This window comes from Dreissena polymorpha, chromosome 4 (genome assembly GCF_020536995.1).
Source record: "Dreissena polymorpha isolate Duluth1 chromosome 4, UMN_Dpol_1.0, whole genome shotgun sequence".
NCBI lineage: Eukaryota > Metazoa > Mollusca > Bivalvia > Myida > Dreissenidae > Dreissena > Dreissena polymorpha.
The window spans coordinates 8,003,761-8,023,729 of NC_068358.1; the positions used below are offsets into that span (position 1 = coordinate 8,003,761).

The 19,969-nt window shown below is 35.6% G+C and overlaps 1 protein-coding gene across 1 annotated transcript in view; it reads right to left on the bottom strand.

The window, feature by feature from the left end:
- Window positions 1-292: 292 nt before the first annotated feature.
- LOC127877059 (uncharacterized) overlaps window positions 293-19,969 on the bottom strand; it is a 29,506-nt gene continuing 9,829 nt past the window's right edge. The window contains exon 2 of the mRNA XM_052422659.1: window positions 293-411. Within this exon, the coding sequence (XP_052278619.1) occupies window positions 293-411 (119 nt within the window). The remainder of the gene's footprint in view (window positions 412-19,969) is intronic.

Consider the following 19,969-nt stretch of genomic DNA (forward strand, 5'->3'; position numbering starts at 1 on the left):
TGTGTTTATGTTGGTTTGTATTGTGCTGCATTGTGCTGTTTTGTACTGTTTGGGCAATCGGTCACTTGCCTTAAATAAAGGACCAACTAATTGTTTTAATTAGAATTCAATACTGCTCCAGCAGCTGGAGTTTCACTTCTTTATATTAATCTGGAGGTGATAATTTTATATATGGATGTGATATTTCTTAAAAGCATTTTTAGGTGATATTATTATCTATACAAATGTATTTATCGTGTCTTTGCTGTTATGAATTTATACTTGACATCGCGCCCTCAGTAAGTTACCTCTTTCAGACTGTGGCAAGGTTGCCACCAGGCTGCATGTACAGGTTGTTATTCTCGTTCATCCATACTAGGAAGAGCTTCTTGTTGCTGAAGATACCACGATTCGACTGCCGATCCATGTAGCCTTTAGATTCAGCCAGAATGCTATTGATTAGAGAAAGGGAATGGGGCATTTATAGGGAAAATGTCCATTCCACTGAAAGAAATCTGTCTGTTGTTGGATTTTGTAAAATTATGTAAGATTACTTCTTATTAATCATTTCAATATAATGTTTATAGTTAGCTGGTTTAAAATTATAAATATTCCAATATATGTTGAAGGCTGGAAATTACCGGCCTCCAAAAGCAACTCTCTAAGACCGCTCACAAACAATAATTATAACTCCAGAAACATACCCATTAACATGTTGTCAGAATGTGGTATACTTACAAGTCAAAATTGCAGAAAAGAACAAGTCGACATTCACTGGGAAGGGGTCATGCCCTGCCATGTGAGTAATTGTGAGTCCCTCGGTATGCCGCAAACTGCACCTCCACTATTGTTCGATCCATCTTAAGGCAGTCCTACCTGCATAAAGATAATTACGAGTTTTAAATTTTATGTTAAGATAGTTAACTATCAAATAATTATCCATAAGTTGCACTCTTGGCAGATCATTAGTAGCAGTATGAGAGAGAGAATATGGACTGTTGCAGGGCCAGACCAACATGTGGGGTCAGAGCTATAGTAAGACCAGTGTTATTAAAAGGAGGCAAACATTGTTTTAAGTTTATTATGTTTTCTTCAAATTCTTGAATTTTCAAATGGTGAAAAATACATTAACGTTAAAGGAAAACGCACACTTTTAAATTAAGTTTATGAGATCATTCCGCATCTAAAGTAAAGAAAGATCCAGAGCAAAATAAGAAGAAGCCGTTTTTATGTTGCCCCCTTTAAGCAGACATAACTTTATAAATTGTGCAGTGAATGCACTGGGTCTTATTAAATGACAAAATGGTTTCCTTTTTGGAAATGCACAGAACATGAAATGTTTTAAACAAGAGCACCGTCAAGCGGGTGCAGACCACTCATCTTTTTTTCTTTTTAAAGGTAAATAGACCTACATGTATCTCAATACTTCAATATAAAAGGAGGGAGGGTGGGAGGAGAGGGGTGTATAGTGTGGTCATTTATTACATTATCTTCCAAAACTGGGGGGGGGGGTTCTTGGGTGGGATTGTCAGACGGTCTTTCAAAAATTAAAATAACAAAAATAACTTTTTGTGGTTTTTTAACCATGTTTAAAAAATAAAAATTTAGGGGTCGGGGGTGAGATGGGTTTGGTGGAGTCGTATGTCAGGTAAGTGTTGTTTTGTCAAAGTAAGAATCAAATCTTATCATAAATAAAAAAGTTATGGCAATCTTAGCCAAATTTAATAATTTAACCTCGAGTCAAGGTCATTCAAAGGTCAAGGTCAAATTCATTTTGCCAGGTACAGTACCCTCATGATAGAATGAAAGTATTTGAAGTTTGAAAGCTATATCCTTGATACATAAGAAGTACATAGGATCTAAACACAAAATTTAACCAAATATTATAGTTACTAAGTAAAAAAAGGGCCATAATTCCGTCAAAGTGCCAACCAGAGTTATGCAACTTGTCCTGTACAATCCCCTTATTATAGTTAGCGAGTGTTCCAAGTCTGAAAGCAATAGGTCTGATACTTTTGGAGTAAAGTGGACCAAAACACAAAACTTAACCAAATTTTCAATTTTCTGAGTATAAAAAAGGGCACATCATTCTGTCAAAATGCCAGCCAGAGTTATCTAACTTTGTCTGCCTAGTCCCCTCATGATAGTCAGTATTTGTTCCAAGTTTGAATGAAATAGCTTTGAAACTTTATGAGAAAAGTGGACCTAAACAAAAAACTTAACCGGACGCCGACGCAGACGCCGACGCAGATGCCGACGCAGACGCCGACGCTCAGGTGATGACAATAGCTCTTTTTTGTTTCTTCAAAAAAAAATAGATTAGCTAGAAATGCTGAATTATGACCTACACCCTAACCACCTGTGGCCGGCTGTGCTCGAACAGTGTCAATAACTGAGAGGTGAGTGAACCAACCACATCTCTAGTTTGACAACCTTACAATTGGATGCCTATACTGCCTTGGGCTTGGCCTTAAATTATGTACATACTCATATTTTCTTCAAATCATCATTCCTCAAATAGTTGTAGTTCTGGTGCTTAACATGAAACCATTGCATGATTAAATCAATAAAATTGTTATTCTCTTGTATTTCTGTTTAATTTGAACAGAAATGCTATGAAGATATCGTTTTACTTGAGCTTTGTCACGATGTGACGAATACTCCACACACGCATTGTCACAGAATATTTTGCATGTTGTCCTCACAAAAAAAGCGGACACCATGCTCAATGTTTAAACCACACTAAGTGACCCCATGACCTAGTTTTTGACCCGGCATGACTCATATTCAAACTTGACCTAGATATCATCTAGATACAACTTCTGACCGAGTTTGGTGAAGATCGGATGAAAACTACTTGAATTAGAGAGCGGACACCATGCTTCAAGATCCCGTTCGCGGAGATATTTATGGACAGAATCGTAAGAAAACGTGTTTTTATTGAGGATGTCACTGAATATCCGGTTGAAATCGGTTGAAAACAAACAATATAGCGATTTTTATTTTGGGGTCGAGTACGGTTAAGTACGAAAACGACCTAATTAATTTTCATGATTCGACACGTTAATTCAAACCTAAACAAACAAAATTGCGTATACGGGGGAATTAAGCGGAGAGAAGATAAGAACAATTGCAAATACCTCTGTTACAGACGGAAACTGAGTTGCAACGCTACGTTTTTGCTAAACTTATGTATTTATCTTCCATATGCTAATAATGTTAAGCGAAATAATTTGCATAATTCGCGACGCTGCAATTATTTTCACTGCATGTATAAATGATCATTTATATATTATTTTATCGATTCAAAACCGATTTTGACCAGGTTTTCGAAGTCAACCTAGATACAAAATTAATTTCAATGAATGTATGTAAAGTTTATTTCTCGCTATACAATTTATATGCAAAACAACCCTCTATTCCGCGAACGGGGACTCTTATGTTTAAGACGCACTTAAAGATTCCGCGACCTAGATTATGATCTGCCATGACCCATTTTCGAACTTGGCCTAGACATCATCTAGATACAACTTCTGACCAAGTTTGGCGAAGCTCTGATGACAACTACTTGAATTAGAGACTTGACACCATGCTCAATGTTTAAAATGCACTAATTGACCCCATGACCTAGTTTATGACCCGGCATGACCCATTTTTGAACTTGATCTAGACATCATCTAGATACAACTTCTGACCAGGTTTGATGAAGATGGGATGAAGACTAATTGGATTAGAGAGCTCAATGTTTAAAACGCACTAAGTGACCCCGTGACCTAGTTTATGACCCGGCATGACCCATATTCGAACTTGACCTAGACATCATCTATTAACAATTTCTGACCAAGTTTGGTGAAGATGGGATGAAAACTACTTGAATTAGAAAGCGGACACCATGCTCAATGTTTAAAACGCACTAAGTGACCCTGTGACCTAGTTTATGACCGGGCATGACCCATATTCGAACTTGTCCTAGACATCATCTAGATACAACATCTGACCAAGTTTGGTGAAGATCGGGTGAAAACAACTTGAAAAATTAGAGAGCGGACACTTAAACGGCCAGACCGACCGACCAACCGACAGACAGACCGACAGACAGACAAGCTCACTCCTACAGTTGTATATATCCCCCTAAACTTCGTTTGTGGGGGTATAATTACACATGTTTGTACAGTGGTCAATTGTGGACCAAGTCTGAGGTTAGGTATCCCTGAAGACCGTTTTAAACCTGCAGTGTGTTCATGACGGTTTAACAGTTCAAAGGCGGTGACCCAAGCTTCTCAAAACATTTTGTTTTCAATGTTGTCTTGTTTTGTGTCTTTTCTTAAATCGAATTAGTATATTGCTGGACCAAGATCGGGATCTTTCAAATCGGTTTAACCTCCCAATGCTTTGCATTGACCTTTCCAAGGTGAGGCAGTGATCCCAGTTTTAATCACATTTTGTGTTTTATGTTCATGTTTTTTATTTTATTTTTCTGTTAGGTCATTTGCCTTAAATAAGGGATTTTTTGTTGATAATGTCGCATCGTTCGTTATGACACAATAAACGTGAACAGAGTCCAATTCTGATTTCTTCACGTTTTATTTCTGCTTTTTAACACAACACAACGTTTTCATGATGTTTGTCAAATACAAGATAACACGCAAAGCCCGCAACGGGCCCAGCCCGCGAAAGCAAACAACAATGCCCTTCTATCAAATCTAACCGCAGAGCCCCCATTTCCTGACCAAACATCTACATTTTGTTTACAGGTTAATTTGCATAAAACTCATTTATAACTTTGATTGGTAATTAGTGTCCGTTTCTGCACGTGCTTATTGTTGATTGGTTGAATTGCTAAATTACTGTTCCAAAATGACACGCCCCGGAAATGGTGCCCACTTATCGGTTCTGGTGATAGTAATTTATCATTGTAATCGTCTTACTAATGGATGTTATATATAATTTACTAAGATTAAGATTTCGCTGCATTACTTCGGGTGTCTAGTGATAATAATTCACATAGTTCAATGGATGTAACAAATAATTTAATCGGATTAGAATTCCCGTGGTCATGTCGGTACGTAGCAGATTCATTCGTCTATAATATCTTATCTTTGCTCTTTCAAATTGTTGATTTAGCCTACTTTAACAATTAATGTAAATGTCTGTCTGGTTTTTACTTGCTGAACTTTTAACATCTTCTTACTTTACTAAAACATCTATTTAATTTCTGAAAATGCACATATGATTTTGTTACATTAATAAAACATCTCTTGATAATTTCTGAAATACAATTAGGAAAATTAAATTGACTTATAAATTCCTATCACATTATTAATAGTATCTGTACTTAATTTATATCATATTGTTATATTATATAACATAATATTTATGTTATATATGGATACATAACTAATTAATGAATTTATCTCTACGGGGCTGTTACGTTACAATAATAAGGCGTTCTCTCCTAATAATGTATTGGGAGTTTCTTAATTTTATATCAGTGATTTTACCAATTTTTAGAGCCGAATACAGGCTGTTGCCCCTGAGCAAAATACAAGTTTCCTTATACGGATTTCTCCCCTAGATGTTTTCATTAAATTTATTCCAAATACCTACTTTTTATCATTTTTATCAAAAATGTGAAACTTTAGAAACAATATAAACACAGTTGTGTAATAGTTACTGACAGCTATTGACCCTCCGTATGTACCCATAAAAGCTCAGAGCATTCAAAAAGAACTAGTACTGTAGCAGGATTGGGAACGATTCGGCCCTTGTTTAATAAGAATGCGTCCCACATATCTAAGGACTCGCCTCACATATATAAAGACTCGCCCCATCATAACTTATATGGAAGGATGTTTGTGTAATTTGTTTATAGCCTAGTTTCTTTAATTCAATTTGTTCATGTGTATGCTTTATTTCGATTGTACTGTGTTAACGGTAAAGTAGGTAAAAACGTAGGTAAGCAAACAAATGGAAAAATATCTTATGATTAAGCAAATTAGAAATCGGATGAAATTTGATAAAATGCTTTTCTTAAAAAAGAAAGGACGAAAGGCTTCAGGGTGAAACATAAAAAAGAGAAAAATTGACAAACGTGCGTTTAAAATACAAACGAACCATGATATAATTTTGTAAATGTAATGCATTATCAGTGAAACAAAAAGAGCACGATGCAGCATATTTCTAGACATGTTTATAAACATTCCATGTCACACAATAAACAAACACAGTTATTTCCGTAGACAAATATACACAATTTATATACAAAAATGCATACGTATGCATAAATTGAGTTGATATGAATCGATATTGATATGAGTGTCAGTGTGTTTGCGAATGTGCTTGCTTGCATGTTTGTTCCTACGTTTGTCCACTTGCTTAAATTGTATTTACATACATTGTTATTGTTGAATTTTGTACATGTGTATCTTTATATTATAGTACGTTTGTTTTATATGTGTATCTTGAGTGAGGGACATATTTTTTTATTACACCATATGGTATGCATATATGTATTATTATTATATATATTTTTATAACATTCAGTGAAGTGATGTCATTATCATGACATCTTAAACTGAGCAAGAGCTTCCATGGTTTCAGTCAAAACAGCAGTCCCAAACTGGGTTTATGTTGTCGGAGTAAGAAACCTATATCCATAAATTTAATTTACCCACCTTAAACTTGTGCAAGTTATGTCAGGAATCAGAGATTATTTTTTTACTTTTGGGGTCAAGCGGCCGCAAATTAATTCGACCACAATTTAACCTGCATTAACGTGCATATAATCAATTTGGCCCTTTACATCACATACCGAGTTTACACAACCTAGCTTAAGCACATTTTGAGTAGGCAAAGGATCGAGTTTACCTTTTACATACATCGGTTACCATTCAAAGTCAATTATAGGTCTTCTTGAACGAAACTCAACGCACATACATTAAGTCCGTTCTTTTTCAGAGCGCAGCTAATATATATGTTTTAACTGTTTCGATACTTTTCTAAGACTGACATTGCTGTCAATCTGTCTATTCGTTTCTTTTTCTTTTTTTATACCATCGTATGTGATGGTCGTAACTGTCTTCTACCCAGGATACCTGCAAACATCCAGCCAACCTTCTTTATCGCAAACCTGTTTATGTTTTATGTTTTCGTCTGAGTGTCTGTCTTTTGGTACGCCAGTCTGATTGTAAGAATGTCTCTCTGTTCTCTCTGTCTAACTATATGTAGTTCTATTCTTCATCTTGTAAGACTGATTTAGTATGCCATCCAGTATGCCGTTATTTGTTATGAAACTATTACTGCTTGCTAAAACTCAATGGGGATAGATAAATGCACGAACTCACTTGCAAGAAATAGTTTTGAACAATAAATAACAAAGAGTGTACTTCCGTGTCAATGTGTTTTACCAAGTGTTTATTACTAAAAATTTGGAGAGAACAGTAAAAAATACAACGAATTAACATTAAGCAAGATCATGTTTGTGTGATGCCATTGTATCAAAGAAAGTGATTTAGTTATGTGTCAATTTATCATGTTAACACCATTAACTTAAATGGTCTGTCATCACCAGGGTCTTGAAGATGGGAATCAGCCAAGTTAATATACATAAAGTGCTGATATGAATCCTGCCTTATAATATTGGTTGAACATGGTCACTTATCAAAAATATGAAGAACATCACATCAAATATTATATTTGTTGATCTTCAAATGTCAAAACATTCACAGTCCTTGCTATTTATATTCGCTGTTTCAATGGAATATTCTTCGTTGATACACTTTTAATTATTATACCCATGCATATATTTTCTGCAAATGCTGTTATCGACAGTGAATGTTTTGACATTTGAAGATCAACAAATATAATATTTGATGTGATGTTCTTCTTGAATATATATTACCTCTTCATTGTTTTACAGGAATAGTGTTCAATATAATTCGAGTTTTGGTATCGGCGCATTCCTATGTGTTTCCTTTACTTGCAATACAAGCTGCTTTTAATATATTGTTTTGATTGTCTGCTTTTATGGTAAATATGTTTTAATTAACGATTTACTTATTTTACTTTAATCACTTGATTAACTTAGCTTTTTCTAATTATTTGGCTTTTTCATGTTTTGATTTTGAACACTCTGATTGTATTGCTGGTTTTGCATTATATTTTTTCAGAATGGATTATACTTTATCGGTAAGGCATTTGAGCAAAGGGGCATCTCAAGCGACCTTTTGGTTGGTCGCCCCAGATTTATTGAGGCGACATTAATGCTGTCATCGGTTACCTTTTAATGTCTACGTGTTGGCATGTCCACCTTTGGCTTCAATTTTAAGGGTTGTGCTTATGCGTTGCGTTTAAACCTTATTGCAGTGTCTTTTCCACTCAAGTAGAGATTGCAGTGTGGTGTGAAAGTTTTAATATCTCTGCTGCATATAACTTCATATTGTTTAAAAACAAAATGATTATTCAAGTCATTCATTATTTAAACTATGATCAAAGGTCATATTGTATGCAAACTGATTGGGCGCATTCTATTGTTTAGGCCCAATACTTAATATGTTATTTTTTATTAATTTATCAGTGTACTAGATATAGTAATACCATAAGAATTATTGGCATTATCTTTTCCCTAACTTTATTTAATGGAATAATCCAATCTTCTGAGCACGCCCGAGCATATTGTCACTTTTGGTTATTTTAAAGAATCACGAAAATGCAACAATTAAATGCTAATTGCAATGAGCACCGTATGAAGATAAATAAACTTTATTATGAATCATATTCTGATTCCATTCCATTTTTAAATGATTATAGACATTTTCCAACTTTCAAATATTTGTTATTAATATACATAATTTCATCATCCCTTTTATAAAACTCTGGATCTTTGTTATTTACATAATTAAAATATCTAGGCAATTGAGTGCATTATATGAATTGTTTCTATTCACAAACATTCACAAGTAGCATACTTTTTTTACATTTTCCTATAAGGCAATTGCATTTTAAAGTATTGCATGTCCTTATATAAAACATGAGTTTTCACCTTACATCTACATCACCCGATACGACTCGAGTTAGTCTGTTCAACAGGCCTTAGGTTAACGGAGTTAGCCTGTACGGACAGGCAATGGTATTACCATCATACCATTTGGTATGGGGTTGGCCTGTAGATAACCTGGATAAAAGATCTATAAATAAATAGTTTATTTATAGATTACGAAGGAAAAGGTATTAGGTCACGGTATCTCGATCTCTCGATTATTTATTGAAAATAATGAAGAAAAACGCCCTTTTAGGTCTTAAACCAATAAAGAATGGAAATATTGGTTATAAATTTATATTTTAATCAATGAATTTAGAACATTTTAAGATTAAATATATTGCACACTGACAGTGAATAGATTAATAATTTTTGAAAACACTAGGGATTTGTTTATAGTTTATTTATATTAAAGTATGAAATACCAAAAATAATAATCACATTATTGTAAGCAGAACAGGGTTTCATTCAATCATTTATTTATGTATTAATGTATATATTTATGTATTAATGTATTTTTTTATGTATTTATGTATTTATTTATTTATTCATTCATTCACGCGTTCATTCATGCGTTTATTCATTCGTTCATGTATTTCTTTCTTTCTTTCTTTCTTTCTTTCTTTCTTTCTTTCTTTCTTTCTTTATTCATTCATCTATTTATTTATTTATCTATCTATTAATCTATTCATTCCGTGTGTGCGTACGTGGGCTTGTTCATTGGTTTATTGGTTCGTTCGTTCGTTATTTCTTTCAGTCAGTCAGTCAGTCAGTCAGTCAGTCAGTCAGTCAGTCAGTCAGTCAGTCAGTCAGTCAGTCAGTCAGTCAGTCAGTCAGTCAGTCAGTCGGTCGGTCGGTCGGTCGGTCGGTCGGTCGGTCGGTCGGTCGGTCGGTCGGTCGGTCGGTCGGTCGGTCGGTCGGTCGGTCGGTCGGTCGGTCGGTCGGTCGGTCGGTCGGTCGGTCGGTCGGTCGGTCGGTCGGTCGGTCGGTCGGTCGGTCGGTCGGTCGGTCGGTCGGTCGGTCGGTCGGTCGGTCGGTCGGTCGGTCGGTCACTCAGTCGATCGGTCAGTCACTCAGTCACTCAGTCACTCAGTCAGTCAGCGAGCGAGCGAGCGAGCGGGCCGGCCTGTCGATCGGTCGTTCGTGCGCTCGTTTGTTATTTTGTTCGTTCGTTCATGAGTCCGTCAATTTGTTTGTTCGTTCGTTCGTTTGTGCGTTCGAGCTTTTCTGCGTTCGTCATCATCATCATCATCATCATCATCATCATCATCATCATCATCATCATCATCATCATCATCATCATCATCATCATCATCATCAACATCATCATCATTATCATCGTCATCATTATCATAATTTTTTTTTTTTTTTCATTTCTTTATATATTTTGTATTATTTGTATTGTATTATATTAAATGCATATTATGTTAATGCTGCCACGTTAAAACAAAATGCATGTTGAATGAAGTTACAAAAATCGATTGGTGATATCGTCACATAGCAGGAGGAAGAATGCCTTGGGTACCTTATGACATATCATGCCGACAGGGTGATTGGTGTCGGTGTGTCATACTACATTGTCCTGTTTATTGGACCCTTAATGCGATAAAGCCACTTTTAATAATGGTGATAACTGTAATTTCTATTGCTTAACAATACGAGACTGCGAAAACAAATGCCGCAGGTTATTTATTTGACTCTTTCTTTGTTTCAATTTATATTAAAAGTATATTGATTATCTGAAATGTGACTGTCTTTAGTTTGAAGATTTAATACGAAATTACATAAAAACTATAGTTGTTAATTTACTAAAGCAATTGACTCTTTAATATGTTTTTTTTTATGAAACTACGATAATGGTAGCAAGAAGTATCCTTTTTTAACGATGCTCGGTACATATCCCGATCGTAAAAATTAAGGTTGAAATAAAAAATTATATTTAAATTACTGATTTATTAAGTTTTAAGTCGCATATCAAACACATCAAATGTTTTATGTAGTGTATTGTATATTTACGTATGACAGTTTGAAGTCCTGCTGATATAATTTATAAATCATTAAAAAGTGCATATCATATTTCCCTACACTTTTATACACTTAATTATAGTATTTGCCGGGAAAGAAAACCATATTGGAAGTATCATGTAAATGAATGCAAAAGTGTAATCAAACTAAACACTTGTGTCCGTACATATAACTTGAACTACATTAAGCACTGTTATATGCATCCTAATATCAGTCATATGGCATATTATGTATGTAGCATACGTCTGTTCTCAAAAATTGAACTATATGGTATTTAAGTATTTCATTTATAGGCAGTTGTCTTTCCACACATTCTAATCACACATGTTTGACTACTTGCGTTTCTTAATTGGACAATCTAACCTGTACTTTACGACAGAAAATTTAAGTCAGACTAATATATAACGGAGCCGGTCGATGTCTGATCTATATGAATGAACTTGACGCTCAACTGGATAAGATTTAGGGATCACAACCAATTTAAGTCAGACTAATAGCCGGCCGATGTCTGATCTATATCAGATAACTTTACGCTCAAATAGATAAGAAAGGGATCACCACAACAGGTTGCTAATACACAGTGTAGACTTCCGCTGTTTTATTGTTGAAACATGTTTGTTTAGAAAGCATGGCCAAAATAATATGGAATCCAATTTTGAAATAAAAAATCGTCTGAAAATAGCGCCGTTGACTTGTTAATTGAAGAGTATAGATGACATCAAAGAAGTGATTTTCTAGACACCTGGAGACAACTGAGGACGACACATACAATTAAGTAAATAATAAAACAACTAATAAGCATCCTATGGAGGCAGATGATATCTTACTTAAAAGTCAACAGATAAGTTGAGGCTAAAAATCGTATTTTATAAAGGAATATACTTGCATCTCTGTCCTAATTAGATGTCTTGCAAGCGATTGTTTATTTCAAATGTAGTATGTGCTGTGATAGAAACCAACTTTGCGCATAAATTATTAAGTTATTGAATAACGTGCCTTGAACGTTTTCTCGTCTGTGAGAGTTTAAACTTGTATTATACTGTGAAAAGCCCCCATGGTACTTCACCGATGTTATTTCTTTTTAATTTTAGTAATTTACACTATTTCAATTTAGAACGTTTTTTTATAATTTTATTTTATTTTGTATGTTTGTTACAACAATATATTTAAAACGAAAATTAATACATTTAATTAACTAAAAAAAGCTTTAAAGGTTGAACACAAAATAAGTAAATAAATTATTAAATACATCAAAAAATGAATGAATGAATAAATGGCTGGCATGGCTGGCTGGCTGGCTGGCTGGCTGGGAGGGAGGGAGGGAGGGAGAAAGGGAGGGAGGGAGGGAGGGAGGGAGGGAGGGAGGGAGGGAGGGAGGGAGGGAGGGAGGGAGGGAGGGAGGGAGGGAGGGAGGGAGGGAGGGAGGGAGGAATGGAGGGAGGGAGGGTGTGAGTGGGAGGGAGGGACGGAGGGAGGGACGGAGGGAGGAACGGAGGGAGGAACAGAGGAAGGAACGGAGGAAGGAACGGAGGGAGGAACCGAGAGAGGAACCGAGAGAGGAACGGAGACAGGGACGGAGGGAGAGACGGAGAGAGGGACGGAGGGAGGGACGGAGTGAGGGGCGGAGGGAGGGACGGAGGGAGGGACGGAGGGAGGGACGGAGGGAGGGAGGGAGGGAGGGAGGTAGGGAGGGAGGGAGGGAGGGAGGGAGGAGGGAAGGAGGGACGGAGGGACGGAGGGACGGAGGGACGGGAGGGAGGGAGGGAGGGAGGGAGGGAAGGAAGGAAGGAAGGAAGGAAGGAAGGAAGGAAGGAAGGAAGGAAGGAAGGAAGGAAGGAAGGAAGGAAGGAAGGAAGGAAGGAAGGAAGGAAGGAAGGAAGGAAGGAAGGAAGGAAGGAAGGAAGGAAGGAAGGAAGGAAGGAAGGAAGGAAGGAAGGATAGAAAGGAAGGAAGGAAGGATCGATGGATGGATGGATGGATGGATGGATGGATGGATGGATGGATGGATGGATGGATGGATGGATGGATGGATGGATGGATGGATGGATGGAAGAACAAACGAACGAACTCATTAACAAACGAACGAACCAATGAACAAACGCACGAACGCACAAAGTAACGGGGAAAAAATCGGACGAACGAAGGGATGGAAAGATTAATGAATGAATGAACGAATAAATAATTAAATAAGAACAAAAAAACAAAACAAAAATGTTTAAAACATAAATACATATATGAATGAATAAATGCATAAACGAACGAACGAATGAATGATCGAACGAACGAACGAAAGAACGAACAAACGAAAAAAAAATTAAACAAAGGCCAAAATCAAAAAAGAACGAAATAACAAAAGAACAAACAAACGAACAAACAAACGAACGATCCGAGGTACGAGCCAAAGAACAAACGAACCAACCAACCAACAAACAATAAACAAACGCACGAACGCACAAACGAACAAACAAACGGATGGACGAACTGACGGACGGATGGAAGGATAAATGAATGAATGAATTAATAATTAGATAAATAGATGGGTAAATAATAATAAAAAATAATTAAATAAAATTACGTTCATACCTTTTGTTTGTTATTATTTTTGCTATTGCATACTTAAATATAATTTAACTACATGTATCAACAAATGCATAGTGTTTTTCAATATATTGAATCTATTGTACATTTCACAGGTATTACAAATAAACCACGCGGTAACAAGATAGATTCACTTTAGCATTTATTACATTCAATCTTAAAATGTTCTAAATTCCCTGAATAAAATAAATATTTGCATTCCATATTTCACATAGTTATTAAGTTCGAGACCTAAAAGGGCGTTTTTCTTCATTATTTTCAATAAATAATCGAGAGATCGAGATACCGTGACCTAATCCCTTTTCCTTCGTTATCTATAAATAAACTATTTATTTATAGATCTTTTATCCAGGTTATCTACAGGCTAACCCCATACCAAATGGTATGATGGTAATACCATTGCCTGTCCGTACAGGCTAACTCCGTTAACCTAAGGCCTGTTGAACAGACTAACTCGAGTCGTATCGGGTGTCTACATATCTTAAGTAAAAAAAAAACATTTGATAGGACACCTTACTTTTTGTTAACATTTTATAGTTTTAGAAGTGTTTTTTAGATAAACCAATTTGCACATTTTTTCTGGATCAGTGTGACATGTTGACTCATATAATATGCAAACACGTGCATGTAGATGACGGCCGTTTTCAGCATTTTAACATAGATTGTGAAATAATCATGACTTTATCCAGTATTGTGGATTGTTCAGGCTAAAATAGAATGATGTTATGATGGTTCATAATTGGATAGAAAATCCATCGAAATCAAAATCCAGAATATACGCAAGATGGCTGCCAATATGATCGCTTATGCAAATAATTGAAGTTAAAATTCCATTCCACTACATCGGATCGGCTTTCATGCTGCACAAACTGAAATAATTAAGTGTCTGAATGTCATTTCTAAAGACCATTCATCATTTTCCACAAAAACCCTAAACTGTATTATTTTACATATACATGAAGTGATAACAGACACGGAAGCTAAGAAACCATAATTAACATACACGTACTGCATAATACACTAGGTGCGAACATTATGTATACATAACGCACACATGAATTACACCCGTTTGATTTTCATCGGGTAAGCATGGACTACGCAAATAAATTAATTATAATTCTTAATTATGTTTCTAATACATTAAATAAGAGTGTTCACAAGCAAATTCCATTTGATAAGTGAAACGTGTTAAAAGTGTACTTGTTGGGTCAGTGGGAACACTAATGGCAAATAGTGGGTTGGAAGAGTTGCTTGAGTCAACAGTTGCTGGAATCTCCAAACTCCTAAATTGGAAGAAATATCCAGAGAATGTACGGGCATTACAAATAGTGACAGAGGAAATGTTGCGCAAGGTATTCACTTAACATAATTTTCAGCCATTTGATGATCTAGAAATGTATCTTGCCAACATAGCATCTGCGAGTCGTACGTCTAGATTGGGGTTGATGGTTTTACTAAAGCAGTGCTTATAATGATGTATGTTCAAACAGAAAGAGAAGGTGATTGGTATCGGGTAAGCTCATTTAACCATACTTGTTGCCGCTTTATACCCATACTACTCGAGATACGGCCTCTTTTATTTCGGGTAAATGGAAGAAGCGCACAAGAAAAGTTCCTAAAGGGTGAGCATGTCATGAGACATGTTCCGGAGATATGGAATGCCATATGGAGTGACATGCTCATATAAGCAACTTTTATGAGCTATAGCCTTGACACAAGGGCATTATAGATTTAACACTTAAACCTGAAACTTTCAGGGTTTAGAGCTGAGCCTGCATAGTTTCAGCAGAATAGAAGATCTGAGAGAAATAAGTAGTCAATTAAATGGACACTGATAAACAGCACAAAGAATAAAAGCGGGTAAGGATTAATAAAGATGCTCAGGATAAAGCAAGAATTCAGAGAAAGTTTACATAATGTATTGATCCGTTGCATCCAAGCAAGCATCCACCCAGTCTAGTGAACATTGTGACCGGAACGATAGCAAAAACGTCTGCTAATGTTGACCAAGCACAATATATTGGTAATATCCAAACGATCGGATTTGAAAGCTCATGGTCGCACAATTTTTATGGGTCAATATCTAAAAAAGGTTAAACCCCAGGTTGTGTCTAGAAAACATATAAGGGCTGTGGACACCAACGTGTATGACATCTATCTGATTTTTTCAAGAATAATTGGCCTACAGCCTTGTTCTAGGGAAATAGACATTTACCATATACAGCGCCATGCATTGGCTTCAGTACCTTCTGGTAAGTTTATTGAAACAGGGGAACTCAGAATAGAACAAAAACACAAATAGACGCCGAAGAATCTATGAAGAGTAGAAGTGTCTGAGGTGCACATTGACAGCCAGCTCATATGTTCCGTTATAGATTGATATGCTGTCCTGTATGCCATTCACTGACCCTTAGACGGAAAGATACATGACTATATTGATAACTTTAAGACTTATACAAGACACAATCTGAATAAATTTGATGTCTACTTAATGTTTGACGATACATGTAGTTCAGCACTTAGAGTGTGACAAAGTCAGGTAGACAATCAAATGTTTCAAGGGTGTACAAACTAACAGGTGACATGTCTTTATCACCAAATAATAGTATACTAGGTGTCACTGAAGAAAACCAACCGCCAACCTCTCTGATTTGTTAAGCTTTATGTACAGATAAAGCATTTCACCTTTTGTGCACTCAATCACACAAGTTGGTCGTTACAGGAGATCATGATGCGTCCACTGAGATATATTAAGGTGTCATAATCAAACGAGCTGATTTAAAAACAGTCATCGAAGAAAAAGACGTGATAATGATAATGTAAATGGTTGATTATGTAGAAGCAGAACACACTGGCATTTCTGTGGTAGCCCCAAAGAATATCAATATCGCAATCGACTAGCTAACGGTACCTTTAGATTCATTACGGTGGCTGGATATTTGTGTATCGGTTAGGGAAGATTTAATTTCAGATGCTTAACGCAAGCAATTCCATCAGATTTTTTAGCGATATGTTAGCTTGTTTAAAAGAAGTTGTGAAGGAAGCGACCAGATTTGTCTAAGCATGCTATGGAAATCCTGATAGATAGAAAATCTGTATTACAAGATAAACCGGTCGGCAACATTTGGAATCTTCATAATAATAATGTCCCCTAACAAAAAACACTTTAGCATTTACTTTTCACTCCAATGTAAGGTTTAGAGAAAAATGGCCACTTTTCTGCCGGAATAACAAAACGACAAAAATATACTATAAATTTAGAACTAAATTGGAATTTAATTTAGACAAGGCTTTTAAACGTGTTTCAGATGGTTTAATGAAATGCTCTGATGACACTTAATAACTCAACAGTTATTCAATTAAATACATATCCTAGTTTAATAATGTTATTGTTTTATTTTTTACATTTTATTGATGAACGCCTTGTCTTACAAATCCACTTTCCTTTTATTTATGGGACTAATGACGGAGGGAAAACGGTCCAACACAGTATGATTTGAGACGTTGATGGCGTACCTTCAACCCACAATAGTTTGAAAACTATAAATTTGTGAATATCATATACAGCCACTGTTGTAAATTGAGCTAAATAATACGTTTTAGCTTTGCAAAATTACATACATAAAAAAGACTCTGTTATGTGTTTTATGAAAGGTCTTGTTTCTTAAATTTATAAGGTTAGATAATTGCTTGAAACATGTTAAATATTTTATTGACATAAGTTATTTACCGAGAACAAAGATACACCTGCAAATAAACTAAACATTTGCTACAAAAACAAAGTAAGAGAATTCAAGTACAATAAATTAATCCCGCTTTGCAATAATAAGCGAACATGCACTTTACAAAGAATCCAAAGTTTATTATTTTATTTGATAAATCCTCGAATTTATGTTCATTGTAAATACATTCGACTGCCAGTGCCAAACGATTCCACATTTGCATTTTCTTGTATGAATCATTTTCAAATGTGCATTCATAGCTAATACATTCTGCTATAACACAAATTTACTTACTAAATATGAAATACATTATAAGAAAATATGTGTTAAGTGTTACATATAAAAATACGTTTTAACGTTTTACACTTATCGATTAAATAGCTTTTAAAATGTATGTTTATAATTAAATACGCAGTTCAGTCAGGAGTATAAATCCAAAAGGATGTAATCAGTTAAAAGAAGATTTGATATTTAACAAACAAAACAAAAAGAGACATTACCACTTGAAATATATAATTACATAATACTTCAGAACAGAAGCATGGTGCATGGAGTTTAATAATATTTTCAATGGTACCTATAAATTGTATATTCACAAATGTTGCCAGTATGCGCTTTTTTGTTCCTTCCGATTGACGTTGTAACTAGTGTGTGCTTACGCGCACTTATAATAATAACAAGCCAAATTTTACTCAAATTAATAAATGAATTACAAAAGTAACAATTTAAAACAGCTGTGAAAACAATTCAGTATCTCAACACTTGTGCATATATCGAGGACAACATAACAATCGGAGGACGGTCATATGCTACAGATCGTTTTTATAACGAATCTAATTTTATGAAATATATATATAAAACGTTGTTATACATATATACATGAAATACATATAAAACGATTCGACGTTGCGTTGTTTTATTGTTAATCCATTTTCTTAATATATAATTTAAAAATAAAAATAATCTCTTTTTGAATATATGGTATTATTACTGTAGTTATTGTATTACTAATTATTGAATACGTTGATTTCGAACTTATTAAATTTAGTCGTTGTGGCAATTCTTCGGGTTGATAAAGTTACACAGATCCAATCAATACAGTGTCCCACTTTACTAACACTAAACTCACTAATCCCCTTTCAAGTATTTGATAAATATTACATGTCCAATCACTTATGCGAACGTGCTTAGTGATCGTTTCAAAGATCCTTACAATAACAGAAAGATTTAAGAACTACAGTTTCAGTACAGTGCGACTGATTTCCATACACATTTAACCTGCTGGGTAGTCCGATGACTTTGATCCTGAACCCATCGGTAGCACTCGAATAATCTTAAAGCCCTTCAAAACAGGCCTTTCCGGGGATCGTGTAGATCACCATTCTATACCGTCCGTCATTGTACAAAGCCTCTTCAGCGGCTTCAGATTTAGTTTGATTATTCCAAGACGACTTCCTACCTTGATCTGCCTGTCGCTTAACATGTTTATCAGAATATTTAAGCGACACGTCAGATATGTTGTATAAGTTTAAAACGGCACATTTCCTATTGCTGTGAAGAATTGTTTTGTTAATGTGATGAACAAGATGTTGGCCTAATTCCAATCAGATACTTGAATTTGTATCCACTGATATTTTCTCATAGCAAGTGCAATACTCTTCAGGAACTCCCGCATCTGGACACGTTCTATCAATTGGTATTGGATTTAATATATTTCGTCGCGTTATTGAGGAGGGATATGTTTAAACGCAAGAATGTCATACATGGTTTGTAAATATCATAATGACTAACAAGCCTTGCTGTGTTCTGTAAAGGTATATTTTCCACTGCTTTGGTACATGTATAATAAGCGCGGGATTGTTATTCTCTTCTCGCCAGATATGCGTCAAGGCTAAACCGCCCATTCGAAAGCCGTGGTCACCAAAGAAAATTAACATAATGTTTTCCAGATTTATTTCTCATTTCATCCACTGTAACATTTCAAGTAAAGGTTCGTCGAATCGCCGGACATGGTTTACATAATCGTGCCCAACGTGGGTCGCCCAGAACAGGGCAAATTTGCGCTTTTCTCTATACACTTTAAGAAATCCTTTAAAATACTCCTTCATCAACACAAACAAATTTTTCTGTCCGTAACAGTCCTCAGAATCTTCCCCTAAATATGTAAACATCATCGGCTTGAATTTGCGCCGTGCAACTTCAAAAGAGCGGAAATAATATCCAGAGGGCTGCTTGTAAAATCCATGCTTCAAATAGTTTAACATCGAAATGCCCGGACAGTCTTCAATCAAAGCCGTTGCGGTTCTAGCGGTACAGTTCTCCTTCCAGATTAAAGGTATAGAATCGGCGAAATCTTTGCCTTGCATATAATTGGGAAAGTCGGTATGTAGTCTTCCCGTAAGAAGTGGTATTAAATTTGGAAACGTATTCAACCCTACCTTACGTAGCCCCATGAAATCAAAAGCCTCGAGATCATCGCGAAGCTATTGCAGAGATTTTGGAAGGCTTCTGATAGCATTTGACCTTGAAAGTGAATCAATCCCAATAAGGATGACACTTGGTTTATATTCTGTTTCATCGTCGATGTCGTCTAGCTTGTTTGCGACCC